Source organism: Arachis hypogaea, chromosome 5, assembly GCF_003086295.3.
Source record: "Arachis hypogaea cultivar Tifrunner chromosome 5, arahy.Tifrunner.gnm2.J5K5, whole genome shotgun sequence".
NCBI classification, from domain to species: Eukaryota; Viridiplantae; Streptophyta; class Magnoliopsida; order Fabales; family Fabaceae; genus Arachis; species Arachis hypogaea.
In genome coordinates this window covers 92,711,304-92,730,477 of record NC_092040.1, presented here as the reverse complement: position 1 = coordinate 92,730,477, position 19,174 = coordinate 92,711,304, and the positions used below count along the sequence as shown (strand labels likewise).

Here is a 19,174-nt window from a genome sequence, read left to right as displayed (position 1 = left end):
CTCTCTCTTATATCTTCGTTCTTTATTCTATCCAATCGCGTATGACCACTCATTCATCTCAACATCTTCATCTCTGTCATACTTAATTTATGTTCGTGCTCCTCTTTAACCGCCTAACACTTTGTACCATAAAGTATAGCCGGTCTGATAGTAGTGTGATAGAATTTACCTTTAAGTTTTAAATGTATTTTTTTTGTCACATATAAAACCAGAAGCATTCCGCCATTTTGACCAACTTGCATGGATCCTATAATTTACATCATGTTCAATCTTTCCATTATCTTGTATGATGTACCCAAAATACTTAAAACTTTTAACTTTTCATATAATGTTTTTTCCAATCTTCACCTCTGTATTAGGGTTTTTCCTTCGACGACTGAACTTACATTTCATATATTCCGTCTCGCTATGGCTTATGCGCAGACCATGTACTTATAGAACTTCTCTTCATAAATACAACTTCTTATTTAGACTATCCCTTAACTCTTTCATAAAAACGATATCATCGGCAAAAAATATATACCATGACACAGGTTATTAGATATGCTTTGTGAGTACTTTCAAAACTAATGTGAAAATATATGAACTTAAAGATAATCCCTGATATAATTTTATACTAATAGAAAATTTTTTTGTCAATTTCTTTCCTTTCCTTTCCTTTCTATTTCCTTTCTCTTTATTTCTTTCCTTCCAACAAAATATAATCGAATTGTAATTCTATCATACATATTTTTAATTACACGACTATATATAATTCTTATTCTCTTCCTTCGATATATAAACTTAATTAAATATTTATATAATTTTTTTTATATTTTAATATATCAAAATTAAACTCATTTAAAAACTTTATTTAAGCTTTAAAGTTATTCCTATATTCAATGTATCTGGTCAAACACATGTTAAAGTGTTGAAGGACACTTTTGTCATATTGTGTTAATTGTGATAAGTGGGAATGAAAAGGAGAGATTCCTTTCCATTTTCACCTAACACAATTTCCTACACTATGATTCTCAACAATGCTTAAATCACCGTTCATTTATCTTCATCAAACTCTTATCTTCCTCATAAAAAAGAAAGAAAATAAAAGTATTCAAATCCAACGGATTAGAACCAACGGTTACTATTACTGTTAATATTTTTACCGTTGTGATTTTGTCGGTTAACATGGATATTCCAACAGTGGAAAAAATTTTCCAAGAGAGAGAAAATGCGCGAGTGGCGAGTGCGGTGAAAACTGTGCTGTTTTTTTCGCGTTAGATGGTGATGGTGACGATAAATACCGATTCTTCGCGCCGTGCCTCGGACTGAGTCAGCTTCCTCGGAACTTCAAAACCTCTCTGCTCTTTCTCACGTTCTCTCTCTCAGCAAAGCAAAATTTGCATGCAAGTGTTTTCTTCTCTGATGATGTTGGATTTTTTTCTGAGGTTAGTGTGGTAGTTGAGTTTTTTGTGTTGAATTTTTGCAGAGGAGAGAGAAATCGACATTGTAGATTCCGTCTGAGTTTGCTGATTTGGAGAAGGAGAGAGGAAGAGGCAAGTAACTGTTCCACTTCACGCATTTGTTTTTTTTTCTTTTCCAATTTGTTGTTAATTCGGTGAAATTTTATGGTGTTTTGGGTTAGCTAACTAAAAATTCGAAGATTTTTTTTCTTCGAGGGTATTTGTCATGCTTCTGGGAATGGCGATTTTTTTTGATATATTTCACATTTATAGTTCTTGTTTTATTTTGGTATCAATGCATGTGTTGTTCTGAGTTGTGATTACTGATCCCAGAAAGAGAGAGCCTAATATGTGAACCCTAGCCTAATCGCTTAGTCTCTCTTATTGGCTCTCTGTTCTTTGCTGCTACTGCTGCTACGAGTTCCATCTTTCATTGGGTCCCCCCCTTTTTTTTTTGGGTTCTCAATTCTATCATAAAAAAGTGTGATTTCGTTTTGCTTATGTTTAAATTATGATGTTATATTTATATTTTTTCAGGCACTAATTATTATTTTTCAAGAGTTTAGAAGTTAACTACCTTGCTTAATTTCAACAGTGTGCGAGGTTTATAGCATGTTTATTTTTCTAATTTCTGTGTGAAATCCATTGTTGTTTGGCCCGTTTAGTTTTTCTGTTGAAACTGGAGCAGCATTGTAATAGAGAGGATGGAATGTCTTGATGAGTAAAATAGAGTCTTGTGCATGCAGCAATTCATTGGCCACCTCCAAACCCTTAAATGGAGCTCCGATTCGCGACGGATTAGTCGTTGGCCCCGCTGAATTGATGGATACCATGGAAAAAAAAGGTCTATTTGGGAGGTCAGAGCTGAAATGTAGTCGTTGTGATAAAACATTGTGTGCCCGAGAATCAAATAATTAAAACCGTAGTTTGTTTGAGAGTTTTACAAAGGATGGGAGGAAATGATTCATGATGGAATCACAAAGAAAAACAGGGTACAGTGATGCATAATTATGTGTTGGTATAATTACATGTTTTTTTTTTCCTACTAAATAAAGTTGGGATTTGGGAACTCCTTTGCTTTGTTCTATTGGATATGGTAGCTGTTCTGTGATCCTCTGTTCTTCAGTACTGTTTCATGATAGTTGCTTGAGATGTTCTTTCCCAATAATAATAATAATGATGATGATATGCTATCCATTTTGGACCTTTTTTCTACTGGTTGGTGCTTTCGCATTCTTATAGCTTTGTAATATATGACCATTGTTTCTTTGTGTGGGCAGCCCGAAGATCTGTGTCTTTGCAAAGCTGAGAGATTGAAGATGGTATGATTTACTAGTAAAAAATATGTGTATTTCGTTTAATTATAGGTTACTTAGTGAAATCTTTAAGATGATCCTACCTTAGGGAGACCGGAAATGCTGTTTGAAAGAATCTCCCCCCCCCCCTTCTCTCTCTTCTTTCCTTTTTCTTTTCCTTTTCGTAGTTTCACTTTTACTCTTAGCTTATGGCTTCTGCTCCTTCTGATGTATAGGAATTATTGCAGGGTGGCGATGAGTCTGGTGGGGAGAGTGATAGCTTTGATTGGAACAGCGAAGATGAGCGTGAAATTGAGAACTTTCAGTCTTCTTCTTTACGTTTAACTGTTCCTAATGGAGCGGTTCTCACCGGGTCTGGAGAGGTAATGTTTTAGACACTTATCTTTCTGTGTAAGTTTATCTTTGTGATCAGTTGAATGTCAAGAAAACAGATTAGATGCCCAATTACCCAGAGAACAAGTGGAATATAAAATAAGATTGAAAGTTTTCAAATACAATTTTTTTAAAAATATAATTGTATGAATCTTGTTAATATAATCCCTTTTATTGAAGGAAAAGGAAGGACAGTTAAGGTTAATACACGTATATTTTCTGTAGAAATTATAGTACTCTTCTAAAGATGAAAGCTGGTGCAGCTATAGTTTTATTTTGTCCTTTACTGGTTCTGAATGTTACATTGTAATCTTGTATGAATGATGTATAATTGACTAACAATTACAATTCAATATATGATTAGCTAACCTTGTAAGTCATTGCAGAAATCTGCTTTTGAGAATTAAGGCCTTAGAAAATTGTTTTATGCATATCATGTGTATTTAAAATTTGTAGAATTTATATGCTTATTTTTTCTTTGTTATTATTTAATGACTTGAATTTTATAAGGACATATTACGTGATTTCGCATCCACTATTTCTGTTATGCCTTGTACTGGAAATCATTATAAACCCAAACCAAATATGGATAAGACTCCGAAAAAGAAATGGAATTTTTAAAATGCTAACATGAAACTATCGTTTCTTCTCTTAAGGCAAGCCCCTCTGCAGGTCCATCTAATTCCAAGGTATTTGATCATTTCGTGAGTATGGGATTTCCGAGAGAAATGGTCTCCAAAGTAATTGAGGAATATGGTAATGGCACTACTTCACCAAATTTGAGTAAAGATTTTGTAAGTTAGGTTCACAAGTAATGTTTGCTCTGATCAACATCCAGGTGAGGAAAATGAAGACAAACTACTTGAAGAACTTCTCTCGTACTCGGTGTGTTGATATTTTCTTTTTGCTTATTTATTTATTTTTGTGTTAGTGCCACCCATAGTATTGTCCATTGGAACTATTTCCTTGTTATATGCAGTACCATGTACCATGATGTAGTTGTCTCACCTCACCCACACATAATTTAAGAAACCGTTGTGTCCAAGTCATTGGCAATTTTTTCTTTGTTCTGCATGTGTAAACAGCACATACTAAACTACACAATAAATCAAAGATCATTGTGATTTTTTTCTCTCTTTAAATTCCTACCTGGGTCGTATCATTCAGGAACAGGATCCACTCACCTACATTTAAAGTGTTATGCTACTAATATACAGTTTGCAATTTTGCACATTGGATATGTTAACATATTTTTGTTCATGTGTAAACTCTATTGGGTATAATTAAATCCCAGCTTCCACTCAATTTATATTGATATGAAATAAGTGGTAATGAAATAATGAATTAATTTTGTTGGTCAGGAGAAATGCTTCTAAATTGTTTCTTTTGTCTCTGTTGTGGTATGGGATTTGGGGATATCTTAGTGGCTTCTTGAGGCCTCATCATTTTCTTGTTAAAGGGGGAACCCCTTTAAAATACGCTAAGGTCACACAAACAAGAATTTTTCTCTTCTTTTTTTTATTTGTATGGAATTATTACTTAATTAGTACTGGACTTTTACCAGTTTGTGTCTTGAGTTGCCTATATATAATCGAGTCTTAATACAACAGGGATAATATTTTACAATCCCCGGACAAGTGACCTTTCTGGGCTTGTGGTTACCATGTTAGTAAGAATTAATGTGGAAGAATGCCTTCACAAAATTTGGAGGTTCACTAGAGTATTTTAAACAAGTATTCTGTTTCCCATGTTTATATGAACTAATGCTGATTGCATTTTGTTTTTGTCCCTTTTTTTTTCTCTATTTTTTAATTTTTTATTTGCAAAAACAATGACTTTTCTTTCTCTCTTGGCCTTTCAGTTTGGTCTTCTTTGGCTTGATAACATTTTCTACTGAGTTATTGTTCACACATTTATTGTACAATTTGATTTTTCTTTTTGAAATTTGAAGTGTTAAATGTTAGAATTATCTTGATTTTTGTAATTATTTGCAGGTTATAGAAAGTTCTCCTCAGCCCCAGCAGCGAATTGAACCAAATCATTGCTCTTTGGTAAATTTTGGTTTTTCTTTTTATATGTTTTTTTGTTGATGCTCTTTCTGGCTGTCTTTACCAACATTTTTTTAGTATATTGTTTGCCTATTTTTCAATTTCAAGTATAAAAGTTAGCATTGTCTTGGCATTTATGTTATTTTATTTGTAGGTTTTAGAAAGTCCCCATCAACCACAAGTAAAAATTGAGCCAGATCTTAGCTCTTCTGAAGGTGGAGTGAGCTCTTGGGAAAACTCAGATTCTGATGCTTTATCCGATGAGGAGGTAGTCTATGCTCTTTCGAATATGATGTCTTTTGCCTAGTGCTCATTGTTTGTATGATTTGAATTATAATATAATCATTGTATTCTGTCTTTGTTGCTACCATACTTAGTACTTCAGCAATAGGAAATAAAGTTATGGTCATATTATCATTTTCAAACATGGCTTACATTGAATATATAAACACATTCGTATAGCTTTATGCAACAACCGTTGAGAATTAGGTTTATGATATTGTATCAAATCCACAAGGATTGTTTGCCAATAACCCATGCTTTAATGCCACTAGACTCTATATTAAAGGGTTTGTTAGATATACAACCATTTACATACCTTTAGATAACAATGTAAGTCTTTTGAGGAGATACTCTGTGACAAGTGACAACATAAATTATATGGTTATGTTCCTTTATTGGCACTATGGCATTCTCTTGTCCATGTTGCCAATCCCATCTAACCGGGCAAGGTATCCGTGTATTGCACAGGTAAAATGAAATTGTTGTGATTCATGTGATCATACTTGCTTTTATTTGTATATCTGGTATTCAAGAAAAAATTTTGGCTGCAAGTTTTCTATTTTAATTATGGACTGTTTAATTACTTTCTTACAGGAAATGACGAAATCTCTTCGTGGGAGTGACAACATTGTATTGACGTTGGTGAAAATGGGGTACAAGCAGGATGAAGCCCTAATTGCCATAGAAAGATTAGGTGCATTTTAAGGATTCATTATCTTTTTATTTGACCGTAGTTTCTTAACTTTTTGATTTTATCCTTATTGCATGAATTTTGTTACTAGGGCTTATCAGTATAACTCAATATTTTATTTAAGCATTTTTGAATACAGCTTCCATGTAGGAATGTTGGTTAGTTTTGTGGTAAGGTGCATCTTAGATTAGTGGATAATGAAATTTATTATTGTGGGGCTGGTCGAAGTGGCGGAGTGCGTTTGGTTTTATATACGACAAAGAAGTACATTAAAAACTTAAAAGGGAAATTTTATCGCGCTGCCATTAGATCGACTATATTATATGGAACAAAGTGTTGGATGGCAAATGGTGAGTACAAACATAAATTAACTGTGGCAGAGATGAGGATGCTGAGATAGATGAGCGGCTACACACATATGGACAAAATAAGGAATGAAAATATAAGAGAGAAAATTAGAGCAGCGCCTATTGTAGAAAAGATAAAATTTCGTCTCATATGGTTTGGACATGTGGGAAGACGATCGGCAAAGCATCCGGTTAGGAGGAACGAAAATATAAGAGAGAAAGTTGGAGTAGTACCTATTGTAGAAAAGATGGTAGAATCTCATCTCAAGTGGTTTGGGCATGTGGGAAGAAGATCGGCAGAGCATCCAGTTTCGAGGATGGATGAGATGAAAGGTAGAGAGGAGACGAATGGTACAAGAAGACCCAAAAGGATCATACATGAGGTGGTAAAAGGATATCTACGTGTAAACAGTTTCGTTGTAGGCATGATACATAATAGGGCTCAGTGGAGCCAACTTTCCATGTAACTAACTCCACCTAGTGGGATAAGGCTGCTTGTTGCGCAAATTACATCTTCAGCAATTTAGCTTGATCAACCACGATAATGACCTTTCATGAAATTCTTTTCTTTGTGTTCTTAAGTTTACGTAGTTTCTATCTATTTGACTTCTACTCTATTATATTGGCCTCATTTAGCTTATTAAATACTGCAGGTTGCAACTCTTCTGTAGATGAACTAATAGATTTTATAGGTGTTGCTCAAATGGCAAAGGCTGAAGATGCTCTTCTACCTCCTGAAGAAAAGGTAGTATATCGATATTATGGGATGCATTAAATAGAGGAAAATGATAATGCTACTTCTCACGTTTTTTTTTTCCGTTGTATGTTTGTATAAATTTATTGAAAAAAAGAGTGGCACTGTCAAAATAGGAGTGACATTATGATTTTCCAAAAATAGAAAATCTAATGCATGTAGTTTTCTGATAATCTTTCACCCTTTAAATTGTATGGTCAATCATCTATCCGATAATTCAGTTTCAAGCATTTATTAGATCTTTAACTAATTTTCAACTCTATTTTCACAGCCTGGCATTTCTAAGTTAAATAAGCGAAGATATTATGAATTAGAAGTGTTGGGAAGGAAAAGGCCTAAAAGCTGTGAGAAGAGAATAATCAGTGAAGATGATGATGAGCCACTTCATCTTCCAAACCCGATGATTGGTTTTGGGGTTCCTACTGAGCCAGCTATCATAAAACACAGAAGACTTCCAGACGATGCTGTTGGGCCTCCTTACTTCTATTATGAAAATGTGGCACTTGCACCAAAGGGGGTTTGGCAAACTATTTCTAGGTTCTTGTATGAGGTGGAACCTGAATTTGTTGACTCAAAGTTTTTCTGCGCTGCAGCCAGGAAAAGGGGCTATATCCACAATCTTCCCATTGAAAACAGATTCCCACTTCTTCCACTTCCGCCACGTACAATACACGAGGCGTTTCCCCTAACAAGGAAGTGGTGGCCTTCATGGGACACTAGGACCAAACTAAATTGTCTGCAAACAGCTATTGGCAGTGCAAAACTAACAGAGAGAATCAGGAAGGCTCTAGAGAACTATGATGGAGAGCCACCTGAGGATGTCCAAAGGTTTGTTCTTGAGCAGTGTCGGAAATGGAATCTGGTTTGGGTGGGAAGGAATAAGGTTGCTCCACTAGAGCCTGATGAAGTTGAAACACTGTTGGGTTTCCCAAGGAACCACACTAGAGGAGGCGGGATAAGTCGAACTGACAGATACAAGTCACTTGGCAATTCATTCCAGGTATGAGAATATTTTGTATGTCTATATCTGTATAATCTATATATGTAGTTTGAAGCCTCCATCAATATCCTTTGGGGTGAGCTTGCCGTCATAACAACTTTATCTGCCTGCCACTCTGCTAAAAATTTTGTGCAGTTTCGATATTTATTCTTGTGTGTAACTTCCCATTTGGTTTTGATAGCTTAAGACGAAAACGTTGTTTGCTTTAGAAAAGCTACTTATATTTTCTTTATATTTTGTTTGTTCCAGGTCGACACAGTGGCATACCACTTGTCAGTTCTGAAGGACATGTATCCCAATGGTATGAACATTCTTTCTCTGTTTTCTGGGATCGGCGGTGCTGAGGTTGCCCTTCATCGTCTTGGCATCCCCCTTAAGAACGTTGTTTCAGTTGAGAAGTCAGAAGTGAACAGAAACATAGTTCGAAGCTGGTGGGAGCAAACAAACCAGAAGGGTAATCTTATTGACTTGGATGATGTGCAACAGCTAAACGGCGATCGTATTGAGAAGCTGATGAACACATTTGGGGGTTTCGATCTCATTGTTGGCGGCAGCCCTTGCAACAACCTTGCTGGGAGCAATAGGGTAAGCAGGGATGGATTAGAGGGTAAAGAATCTTCCCTCTTTTTTGATTACTGCCGTATTCTTGACTTGGTTAAGAATATAATGACCACCAACCAATGAACTATGTCTAAAGAAAGAAAGAAAGAAAAAGGGAAAAAAAAACTGTGTTTAATGTTCTTTGTAAAGTCCAAACATTTTGGATGTTATCTAACTTGGAAACAGTTCCCACCCCATTTTTGTTGCCAAAGTAAAGGCAACAGGTTTAAATAAGTTTTCATTTTTCACATTTGTGATTTCACTTTTACTATTTTAAGAAAATGACATTGAAGACTCTTCGACTTATTTTTACCTGTTGGATTGATCTTGTTTATGCCTTATTTCAAACAAACTTTGCTTTTAATGATGGTCTTGAATCTTGCCATGTTTGGAAGTTTTAATGATATGGAAGACCAAGATCAAGTTTCTAATATCATTAGTAACCAGTTCTGTTCTAGGAACAAAGTCAATCAAAACAATTAAAAACTAAAGTGATTGATCTATTGTAAAATCTATTCTCTATTATTCTGTCATCCTTATGAATTCAGTTAATTTGTGAATTATATCAATTTAAGAAGAAAAAAAAAATGCTAACAAACTCAGCTCATGTTTGATGCAAATTAGTACCATACTAAAATTAGTTCATTTTTTAGTTTATTTTATTTGTTCTGTACTCAAATTAGTGACTGGGCTTGTTCTTAAAACTTTGTTTATCAAGCTTTAGATTAAGATAGCCTTATTATTTTTTAAATTTTATCGAACCAAACCATAAATTTAATTTTAACACAGCTTGCTTCCAACTCTAATTACAAATTAGATATATGAATGCAACTGTTAAGGCAATCATGTTAAGAGCTAAGACAATATTAGATGTATTTTAAAATTAGTTATTAAAATTAATTATTAATATAAAATATATAATATATAATTATTGAATTTTGATTATTCTGGGTATATAAATAGTATTTTTGTTATTCAGATATTGAATAAATAAATTATTGGATATAAAACATACATTAATCGAATGTTCACATTTTCTTGTTTTGTGTTTTTAGTATTTTACTAGAAGAATAAATTACTATTTGTATTAATGAAAGATACAAACGCTGACAAATGTATTACCACGGAAGATAACTTCTGTGTGCCAAGAATACTCTAATGGACCGATTGTGTAATCAATGTTTGGATATTCTTAACACAAAGTCATTTTCTATTTTATTCTTATATAGGTACATTTATCAGCATCTATATTTTTTATAGATACAAATAGTAATTTATTCTTATTAGAATATGAAATAATCTTTCATTTATAATTTAGCGGACAAAAAATATCATCATATCATATTTCATCGTAAAACAAATGAGTACCCCAAAGAGAATGGATATTTTTCTATTGGTTGATGATGTACCAATAACTTTGTCCCTTTCAAGTTTACTTATTTCTTTCCTATTTTTCCATTTCAAAATGTACTAAAAAATTACAAAAACAAGATATAGAGATTGATGTAATTTATTGAACTTAATAAAATTCAGAAGATGTAATTTATTGATTTCTTTTAGTTAATGTGAACTTAGTTTATTAAAACTCTTCTAATTTTTCAATAAAAGAAAAGCCAACATACCAAGTCATAATTAGCAGTGAGATGGCCCAAACCAAACCCTATAGAACGCATAGCCAACTTGACATAGTTACATTGTTGGTTGCTTTGATATTTTTCTTTTCTGGGAATTTTTATATTTTAAATTTTCTTGACACGTTATTGAATTACGAAAAAAATAGAAAAAAAAGAAAAGAAACTATAACTGCTATATCCATCCACCACCGCTAACTTTTCGTCACACTGTCACACACACCAACACCACCACTACACGGAAAAAAAAAAGATCAAAACTTATTTTATTTAGACTATTTTTTTATTAAATATTTTTATTTCATAGTAATCAAATATATAGAAATACATTCATAATGATTTTTCTTACCACTAAAATTACAATTACAAATTTAAGGATGATTACTTCCATTTATTAAAATAACCTACATTTTAATTAACCTTTTTATATTTTATATTTTTTAATAATTAATAATTAATATGCTTACGTGATTGTTATAAATAAGGGTCTCTCTTCCATTCGCTGTTCCTTCTCTTATTTCCCGTCAGCTACTTCAACTTCCCCTTCTCCGGTGCGTGCCGTTGGGCCTCGTCGACCCGGAAAACCCGCGACCCGGACCCGAATCCGATTACATATTCGTACATACTACATAGAAGTTGCACGCAGAATCTGAGGCTAGTTCTCGTTTACATCTATCTATACACAGGTACGCTTAAGATTCGCTTCCGATTTTTTTTATTTGTCAATTTTCGTTTTGATTTTTCACGCATTCCGAGCACCGTGTCGCGATTCGTCAGATCTGGATTCTGTGAAAATCAATAGAGTTTGCTTGTTGCGTGGTTAGGTTTTTGGTGCGTCGTTCACTGAATCTAGGGCTTATTATTGTTTTTTTTTCCCGGAAGTATGGTTTCTGAGTTTCCGCTGCTGCATGTGTCTATTTTAGGGTATTATTCAGCTTAATATTAGATGGATTGAATGTTGATAATTTTTTCAGCTTCAGAGCCCTTTTTTTTGGGAGTTTTTCTTTTTGGATGTGAAAATGGGTTTCTGTAAAAGAAATGTTGCGGGTTAGGGTTTGTCAATATGCTGGGGAATCTTTTGAGCTTGTATTCTTCAGCTTAGGTTGGGTGCGGTTTTTCCTTTGGTTGGTCTCTGGCAATTGGGTTGGTCATTTCTATGTTTGTGGACGAATTATGCTTGCTTGGTTTTGGTGATAATGGACTTGGAGTAATTCTTTGTATTAAAATGTGTTGATTTGACTGGTGACTGAAATTTTATTTCTGTGCCGTTATCGTTGTAGTCAAACACGTCTCATGGGTTAAATTATACTTATTTACGACGTGCAAGTTTTAATTATTGCTGGATGGGATTTGATTGTAACTAATTTGGTTGGTTATGTTAGATTTACATTGCCGTTCCCTTGCAATGGCTGCCACAGCAACTGCCTCTTCAGTTGGTCCGCGGTATGCACCACCAGACCCTACTTTACCAAAACCATGGCGCGGTCTTGTGGATGGAAAGACTGGGTATCTTTATTTTTGGAATCCTGAAACTAATGTTACCCAATATGAGCGGCCTTCGAGCTCATCTGCCCCACCTAAGTATTCTTCTTCGGTGCCTAGTTCCTCTGTCCAGGTTCAACAGTCATCTCAAGGGCAGCAGCGTGGTCGCAGTCCTGAGTTGAGTGATAGGTATGATAGAAACAGTGGAGGTGGGTCAAACAATGAAGGTGGATTGCGCAACTACCAGGTTTATACCCTACTTTTATTTTCTTCTATTTTAAAACTTAGATAAAGGGGAGCCTTGAAACAGCTGTTAAGTTGTCTCTGTAACTTCAAAAGTCATGGGTTCAAGCTGTGGAATCTGAAGCTTGCGTTTTTTTTTTTTTTTTTTGGGGGGGGGGGGGATGTGGCATTTCCTTGAACTTCTGCTGTTCTGGATGATGCAAGATTCTTGTGCACCGGCTGTGTCTTTTGGCAATTTGATACCTCAGATGACCCATGCCACTAAAGAATATATGCTAGTTTTGGTTTAAAAATGACTTATCCTGGTGTCCTCATGAATGATGAGTAGTAGGTCTCTCAGTTTGTATTGAACAATTGATTCTCTCCTTCACATGAAATAGATGCTAGAGATGTTTGGGAATTACATTTATGTAGGAAAATGAAGTTATCATTTTGCTATAGAGAAGGAAGGTAGCATTGGAAGAACAGTTGTATGTTTTTTTCGTTCTAGTTTGTTTGGGGACTTAATTTACTTGATCTTTTGTTTCGTATTAGGAGTCGAAAGGTGGAAATTTTAGCTCTCATAATACTCCAAATGGGATGCATTCTGCTGGAAATGTTAGTTCCTCTATCAAAGGTCAAGGAGCACCAGATACTGGAGTTGGGTTATCTCCAGAGGCTTATCGGCGTCGGCATGAAATTACAGTTACTGTAAGTATATCATAGGCAAATAATGTCATATTACAATGTCATTATATGTTCATATTCTGTATATTTGCATTTGGCGTTGTCGCAACTAGAATATATACACTGGTGAAATAATTTTTTCCATTTGCCAGTGTTTGAGAAACAGTCTGGATAATCGAATGCTACCCTTGCTTTTAGGCTTGTGCCAATTACATGACTTGCTATGCTTTTCATTTTTTATATTCCTAGGGTGATGATGTTCCTCCACCACTTACGTCATTCGGTTCAAGTGGCCTTCCCTCTGAGATTCTTAGAGAGGTAAGACCATCCATTCTTTTCTTGTCTTTCCCAAATAATTGCCGCTAGGAGGATAAACAAGATCCCTTAGGTATCTGACCAAGTGTTTCCTTTGCAAAATTCCTGAAGCTTCAATTTCTAAGTTTCAGGCTCATGATAATTTTTTGCTATCTTTACTTTGTTGTCGTAGGTGCGATATTTGCTCCTGGGGAGGAGCTAATGTCGTACGCTGTGGTGCCCTCTTTTTGTGGGCTAGCATTTTATTTGGAGCGCCCTTTACGGTGGACCAAGTTTTTGCAAGGGCTTTCCGAATCATCCAAGTTCGTGGCTGGGACTGCCGTTGGTCATGATTCAGTCTGCCACTTGGTCTGTACGGAAGAAGAGGCCTCCTCCTGCGCTAGCTTGCATCAGCAAGCATTGGTGGCTTGCACATGGAGGATGATGCTTCTTCCGGCATTAACCACTCCTCTATAAGTCCCAAAGAAAACCAATCTCCTGGATTTTCCTTTTATAGGTACAAAATGCTGGGTTCTCTGCCCCGACTCCAATTCAGGCACAGTCGTGGCCTATTGCTCTTCAAAGTAGAGATATAGTTGCAATTGCTAAAACAGGTTCAGGGAAGACTCTGGGGTATTTAATTCCAGCATTTATTCATCTCAAGCGCACTGGTAATGATCCAAGAATGGGCCCCACAGCATTGGTACTATCACCAACAAGGGAACTGGCAACACAGATTCAAGATGAAGCTGTGAAGTTTGGGAAATCGTCAAAAATTACTTGTGCAGTAAGTAACTATTCTTGTTAGGAACTTGTTAGTAATTAGTTAATGATCATCCTTACTATTTATTTTTTTATCTCTTCCATTCGATGTCTTGCTCGGCTTGATGGAAAATTACTTTTGTACTCACAAATGAAAATGTGAAACAAATATTGCTCAAAAGGGTTCTAATACTGTATGTATTTCTGTTTTTTCTCCCTTTTTTCCTTCTCTAGTGTTTGTATGGAGGAGCACCAAAGGGTCCTCAATTGAGGGATATTGATCGTGGAGCAGATATTGTGGTAGCCACTCCTGGCCGTTTGAATGATATTCTTGAGATGAGGAGAATTACTCTTAACCAGATTTCTTATCTAGTGCTGGACGAGGCAGACAGGATGCTGGACATGGGCTTTGAGCCTCAAATTAGAAAGATTGTAAATGAGGTGCCTGCTCGTAGGCAAACTCTTATGTATACTGCAACATGGCCTAAGGAGGTTAGGAAAATTGCAGCTGACCTGCTGGTCAATCCCGTTCAGGTGAACATCGGGAATGTAGATGAGCTTGTTGCTAACAAATCTATTACTCAGGTTTGACATCTACTGCAAGTCACTTTCCATCAAAATGCTATGTTTTGTTTAGTCAGTGTATTGATGCTAGGGGATTGGTAACAACTGTGATTAATACATCGTTTTGTGTTATTATAGCATGTTGAAGTATTGACCTACATGGAGAAACAGAGACGACTGGAAAATATTTTGCGGTCACAGGATCAAGGATCTAAAATAATTATTTTTTGTTCTACCAAGAAAATGTGTGATCAACTTGCTCGTAATCTTGCACGCCAGTTTGGAGCTGCTGCTATTCACGGGGATAAATCCCAGTCTGAGAGGGACCATGTCTTGAATCAATTTCGGACTGGGAGGTCTCCTGTCCTTGTTGCTACGGATGTTGCAGCTCGAGGATTGGACATTAAAGACATCAGGTTTTTCCTATTTTGATGACTAGTTTTCTTTTTTTATTATAGCACAAATATTTTCTGTTGGGAATCTGTTTACATAATATGAGCTTAAGACTTGGAAAGTGATAATCACATCTGAAAGTGGCTAATAAATGTTTTTTAGGGTGGTTGTCAACTATGACTTCCCTACAGGAGTGGAAGATTATGTTCATAGGATTGGGAGGACCGGGAGAGCTGGGGCCACTGGTTTGGCATACACTTTCTTTGGGGAGCAGGATGCTAAACATGCTACAGACCTCATCAAAGTCTTGGAAGGTGCAAACCAGCGAGTTCCTCCTGAACTTCGGGATATGTCAGGACGGGGTGGTGGGATGAATAGATCCAGACGATGGGGTTCTTCTGGTTCTGGCCGCGGGGGACGCGGTGACTCTGGATTTGGTGGAAGGAATAATGATTCTGGATACGGTGGAAGGGGTAGTGATTCTGGATACAGTGGAAGGGGTAGTAGTGATGCTGGATATGGTAGCAGAGTTGGCGACTCTAGTTATGGAGGAAAGGGTGGGTGGTCTGCTTCTGGCAGAGGTGGAGGTCGTGGGTCAGACTATGATTCACAGAGGTCAGTTTAGCTTTTTATTGTTATTTTGTTTGTTGCAAAAATTCTTGATCCATTAAAGAGTTTGTGCAAGAGGATTTCAGTTCTGTAAAAGGATTCTCGATGTCATTCTAGATATTTATAAGTAATGGTTACAAATATGTTTTCTCTGTGGTGTAGGAATGATCGGGCTCGGAGTCCTGACAGGGGATCTAGTTGGAGTGATCGCTTCAAAAACCGTGATCGCAGTCGTAGCCGTAGCCGTAGCCCTGTCAGGGTCCCACCAAATTCCAATGTCAGCTTTCACAAAGCAATGATGGAACGTGGTGGAGGTGATAGTGATCGCAAGGGTTTTAATCGGGACCGAAGCCGCAGTCCTGCCCCCTACAGCAAGGACCGGGCTCCCACTGGTCGCGAACGTTCCCCCCCTTACAGTTTTCATCGCTCTGTTATGGGGCAAGGTCGATCATCCTCCCCATATCGACAGCAGCATGCAGAGGAAAAAGCATTAAGACGCAGTCCTAATCGAAGTTCACCATCCTCTCCTGGTGGTGGTAGATCGAACAATGGTACTCAAAAGGAGTGGGGAGGGTCTCATGGTGACGGGAAGTATGGTGGATCTTCCTATAATGGAGAAGAGGAGGAAGGCATGATACCTGATGAAGAAGGCATGATAGGTCAAGATGATGGTGTATATCAAAATGCAGACTAGAGGCTTTTCAGCTGTGGTTAACAATCTTACTTAAAGGTTATTTTGGTGTACTTTTGCATATGGAAAAGACAATGTTACTTGAACAAAGGGCAACCTAGGATTTGGTAGTGAAGTACATGGCAAGTGTATATTTTTGAGGGGCTGAATGGGAGAAAAGCCTTCAAGCCTGGAAATGGCATAGATGAACTTAGTAACGAATATTATTATGGTGTTTTGTTTAGTTGCAAGTAGTTAGCAGCATATATTTTGGTGAAAGCAAGCAGCGAACAAATGTGACGGTGACACACTGACACTTGTGCTTTTGAGTTGTAATTTGCCGTCTGCTAATGCGAGCTTTAGATTTTATTTACAAGACTTGCTATTTTTGTGTGTGTAATCTGTGAGTCGGTTTTAGAGAACACTGAACAGGTACTCATGATTAATTAATTAAATCCACTATTTGGATGGAGGAAAAAGAAAACTGCATCCTCATGTTTCTGTTTTCAATTTTCATCATCATTCCATGTATTGTTGAACCGGGGTAACAGCCTTACTCTTTGATAATTAAAATTAGTCTTTATGCTTTCTTTCATAAGCCTAGGTTCGTTTTAGTGCCTCTTAAGTTATGTGCATCAATAATTTCAGTTCCTGAAATTTGAAAATGAACATTTTAGTCATATTATTTCCTAATTTGGTTTTCATAAATGTATTTTCTATTATAATTCGATTATAACTTGATTGAATCAATAAACTTTTAAATCAATTTTTTATTTGGTTAGGTTTTAACTTCTAGAGGAACGTATTGTTCTTGTTTTTAATGTTTGGGGTAAATTTTAAAGTTGTTTTTTAACATTTTTAATGTTGGGATCTGTTAACAAAATTGACGGCAGGACAAAATTGAGACGATTTTGAAACGGAGAAAAGCTTAGTATACAAGCGATTAGGGCTTGTAACTATTACAAGTTCATTAACGCCTAATCCACTAAAACGCGCTGCAACTCCTACGTCACTTACACGCGCTATACAAAAATCCCGCGTTTGTATAACTACCAAATTTAAAAGATTTGTTTCCTTCTTTGTTTTCTTTCTTTTCAAATTTCATCGTTCTTCTTCTCGCGCGTCTTCCCCTGATTTTTCGATCGTTCTTTTCCTCTCCTTTCTCCTTAGTTTGTTCTTCGTCATTGACGTTAGTTTTTCTCTCTGTAACTCCAGCTTCGTTTTGACATGGTGTATTTATAGTTTTTGACATGGTGTATTTTGCAACCTCTCTGTTGTTGATGATCAGTTTGTTCCGAAGGTTGGAATGACCTTTACCACCTTTGAAGATGCTGGAAAATTTTACAGGAACTATACCAAGGTTGCAGGTTTTTCTACAAGAGTTCGGAGCACAAATAGAAAGGAAAACGAGATTAAGAATCAATTGATTACATGTAGCAGAGAGGGAAAATGAAACTCTCATAGCAAAGACTCATTTGATAGGAATTGGAATGATTTTCTGCTAAACTTTGGTCTTGTGGACAACAAGTGGCTTTCATGTAGTGTTGGGTTAAAATTTAATTTTTTATCAGGTGTATTTATAGTCTGTGTTTGGGTGTATTATGCAGATCTCTATACAGACCGTCATATATGGGTTTCAATCTATCTGATCACCACTTCATATTATAGTACTTGTAAATCAGAACTTTTGAATACACCAGAGAGAGTTTAATTAATTTTGGTCTTGTGGACAACAAGTGGCTTTCAGGTAGTGTTGGGTTAAAATCTGCAGCAGGGGTGTAAATTTAATTTTTTATCGGGTGTATTTATAGTCTGTGTTTGGGTGTATTATGCAGATCTCTATGCAGACCGTCATATATGGGTTTCAATCTATGTGGATCACCACTTCATATTATAGTACCTGTAAATCAGACATTTTGAATACACCAGAGAGAGTTTAATTAATTTTGGTCTTTTGGACAACAAGTGGCTTTCAGGTAGTGTTGGGTTAAAATCTGCACCAGAGGTGTAAATTTAATTTTTTATCGGGTGTATTTATAGTCTGTGTTTGGGTGTATTATGCAGATCTCTATGCAGACCGTCATATATGGGTTCCAATCTATCTGGATCACCACTTCATATTATAGTACCTGTAAATCAGACATTTTGAATACACCAGAGAGAGTTTAATTAATTTTGGTCTTGTGGATAACAAGTGGCTTTCAGGTAGTGTTGGGTTAAAATCTGCAGCAGGGGTGTAAATTTAATTTTTTATCGGGTGTATTTATAGTCTGTGTTTGGGTGTATTATGCAGATCTCTATGCAGACCGTCATATATGGGTTCCAATCTATCTGGATCACCACTTCATATTATAGTACCTGTAAATCAGATATTTTGAATACACCAGAGAGAGTTTAATTAATTTTGGTCTTGTGGACAACAAGTGGCTTTCAGGTAGTGTTGGGTTAAAATCTGCAGCAGATGTGTAAATTTAATTTTTTATCGGGTGTATTTATAGTCTGTGTTTGGGTGTATTATGCAGATCTCTATGCAGACCGTCATATATGGGTTCCAATCTATCTGGATCACCACTTCATATTATAGTACCTGTAAATCAGACATTTTGAATACACCAGAGAGAGTTTAATTAATTTTGGTTTTGTGGACAACAAGTGGCTTTCAGGTAGTGTTGGGTTAAAATCTGCAGCAGGGATGTAAATTTAATTTTTTATCTGGTGTATTTATAGTCTGTGTTTGGGTGTATTATGCAGATCTCTATGCAGACCGTCATATATGGGTTCCAATCTATCTGGATCACCACTTCATATTATAGTACCTGTAAATCAGACATTTTGAATACACCAGAGAGAGTTTAATTAATTTTGGTCTTGTGGACAACAAGTGGCTTTCAGGTAGTGTTGGGTTAAAATCTGCAGCAGAGGTGTAAATTTAATTTTTTATCGGGTGTATTTATAGTCTGTGTTTGGGTGTATTATGCAGATCTCTATGCAGACCGTCATATATGGGT

The 19,174-nt window shown here is 36.1% G+C and overlaps 2 protein-coding genes across 13 annotated transcripts; both read left to right on the top strand.

The window, feature by feature from the left end:
- The first annotated feature begins 988 nt into the window (after positions 1-988).
- On the top strand, positions 989-9,158 carry LOC112801955 (DNA (cytosine-5)-methyltransferase DRM2). 12 transcript variants are annotated; one of them, XM_072237455.1, is made up of 13 exons: positions 1,249-1,385; positions 1,469-1,535; positions 2,189-2,299; positions 2,723-2,764; positions 2,986-3,120; positions 3,803-3,886; positions 3,969-4,015; positions 5,125-5,181; positions 5,333-5,446; positions 6,055-6,154; positions 7,152-7,243; positions 7,524-8,252; positions 8,502-9,158. In XM_072237455.1, exons 6-13 carry the CDS (start codon positions 3,841-3,843, stop codon positions 8,934-8,936), a joined length of 1,620 nt encoding a protein of 539 aa, XP_072093556.1. In that variant the 5' UTR covers positions 1,249-1,385; positions 1,469-1,535; positions 2,189-2,299; positions 2,723-2,764; positions 2,986-3,120; positions 3,803-3,840; the 3' UTR covers positions 8,937-9,158. The 12 variants fall into 12 exon arrangements, with proteins under 12 accessions (XP_025700705.1, XP_025700707.1, XP_072093549.1 ...); XM_072237453.1 differs by having other exon boundaries at positions 3,792-3,886; XM_072237449.1 differs by having other exon boundaries at positions 3,787-3,886.
- A 1,534-nt stretch (positions 9,159-10,692) lies between these two features.
- On the top strand, positions 10,693-16,676 carry LOC112801954 (DEAD-box ATP-dependent RNA helicase 14). The gene is made up of 9 exons (XM_025844916.3): positions 10,693-11,169; positions 11,866-12,212; positions 12,743-12,898; positions 13,124-13,192; positions 13,686-13,955; positions 14,165-14,515; positions 14,633-14,910; positions 15,050-15,502; positions 15,659-16,676. Exons 2-9 carry the CDS (start codon positions 11,889-11,891, stop codon positions 16,188-16,190), a joined length of 2,433 nt encoding a protein of 810 aa, XP_025700701.1. The 5' UTR covers positions 10,693-11,169; positions 11,866-11,888; the 3' UTR covers positions 16,191-16,676.
- The last annotated feature ends 2,498 nt before the right edge of the window (positions 16,677-19,174 follow it).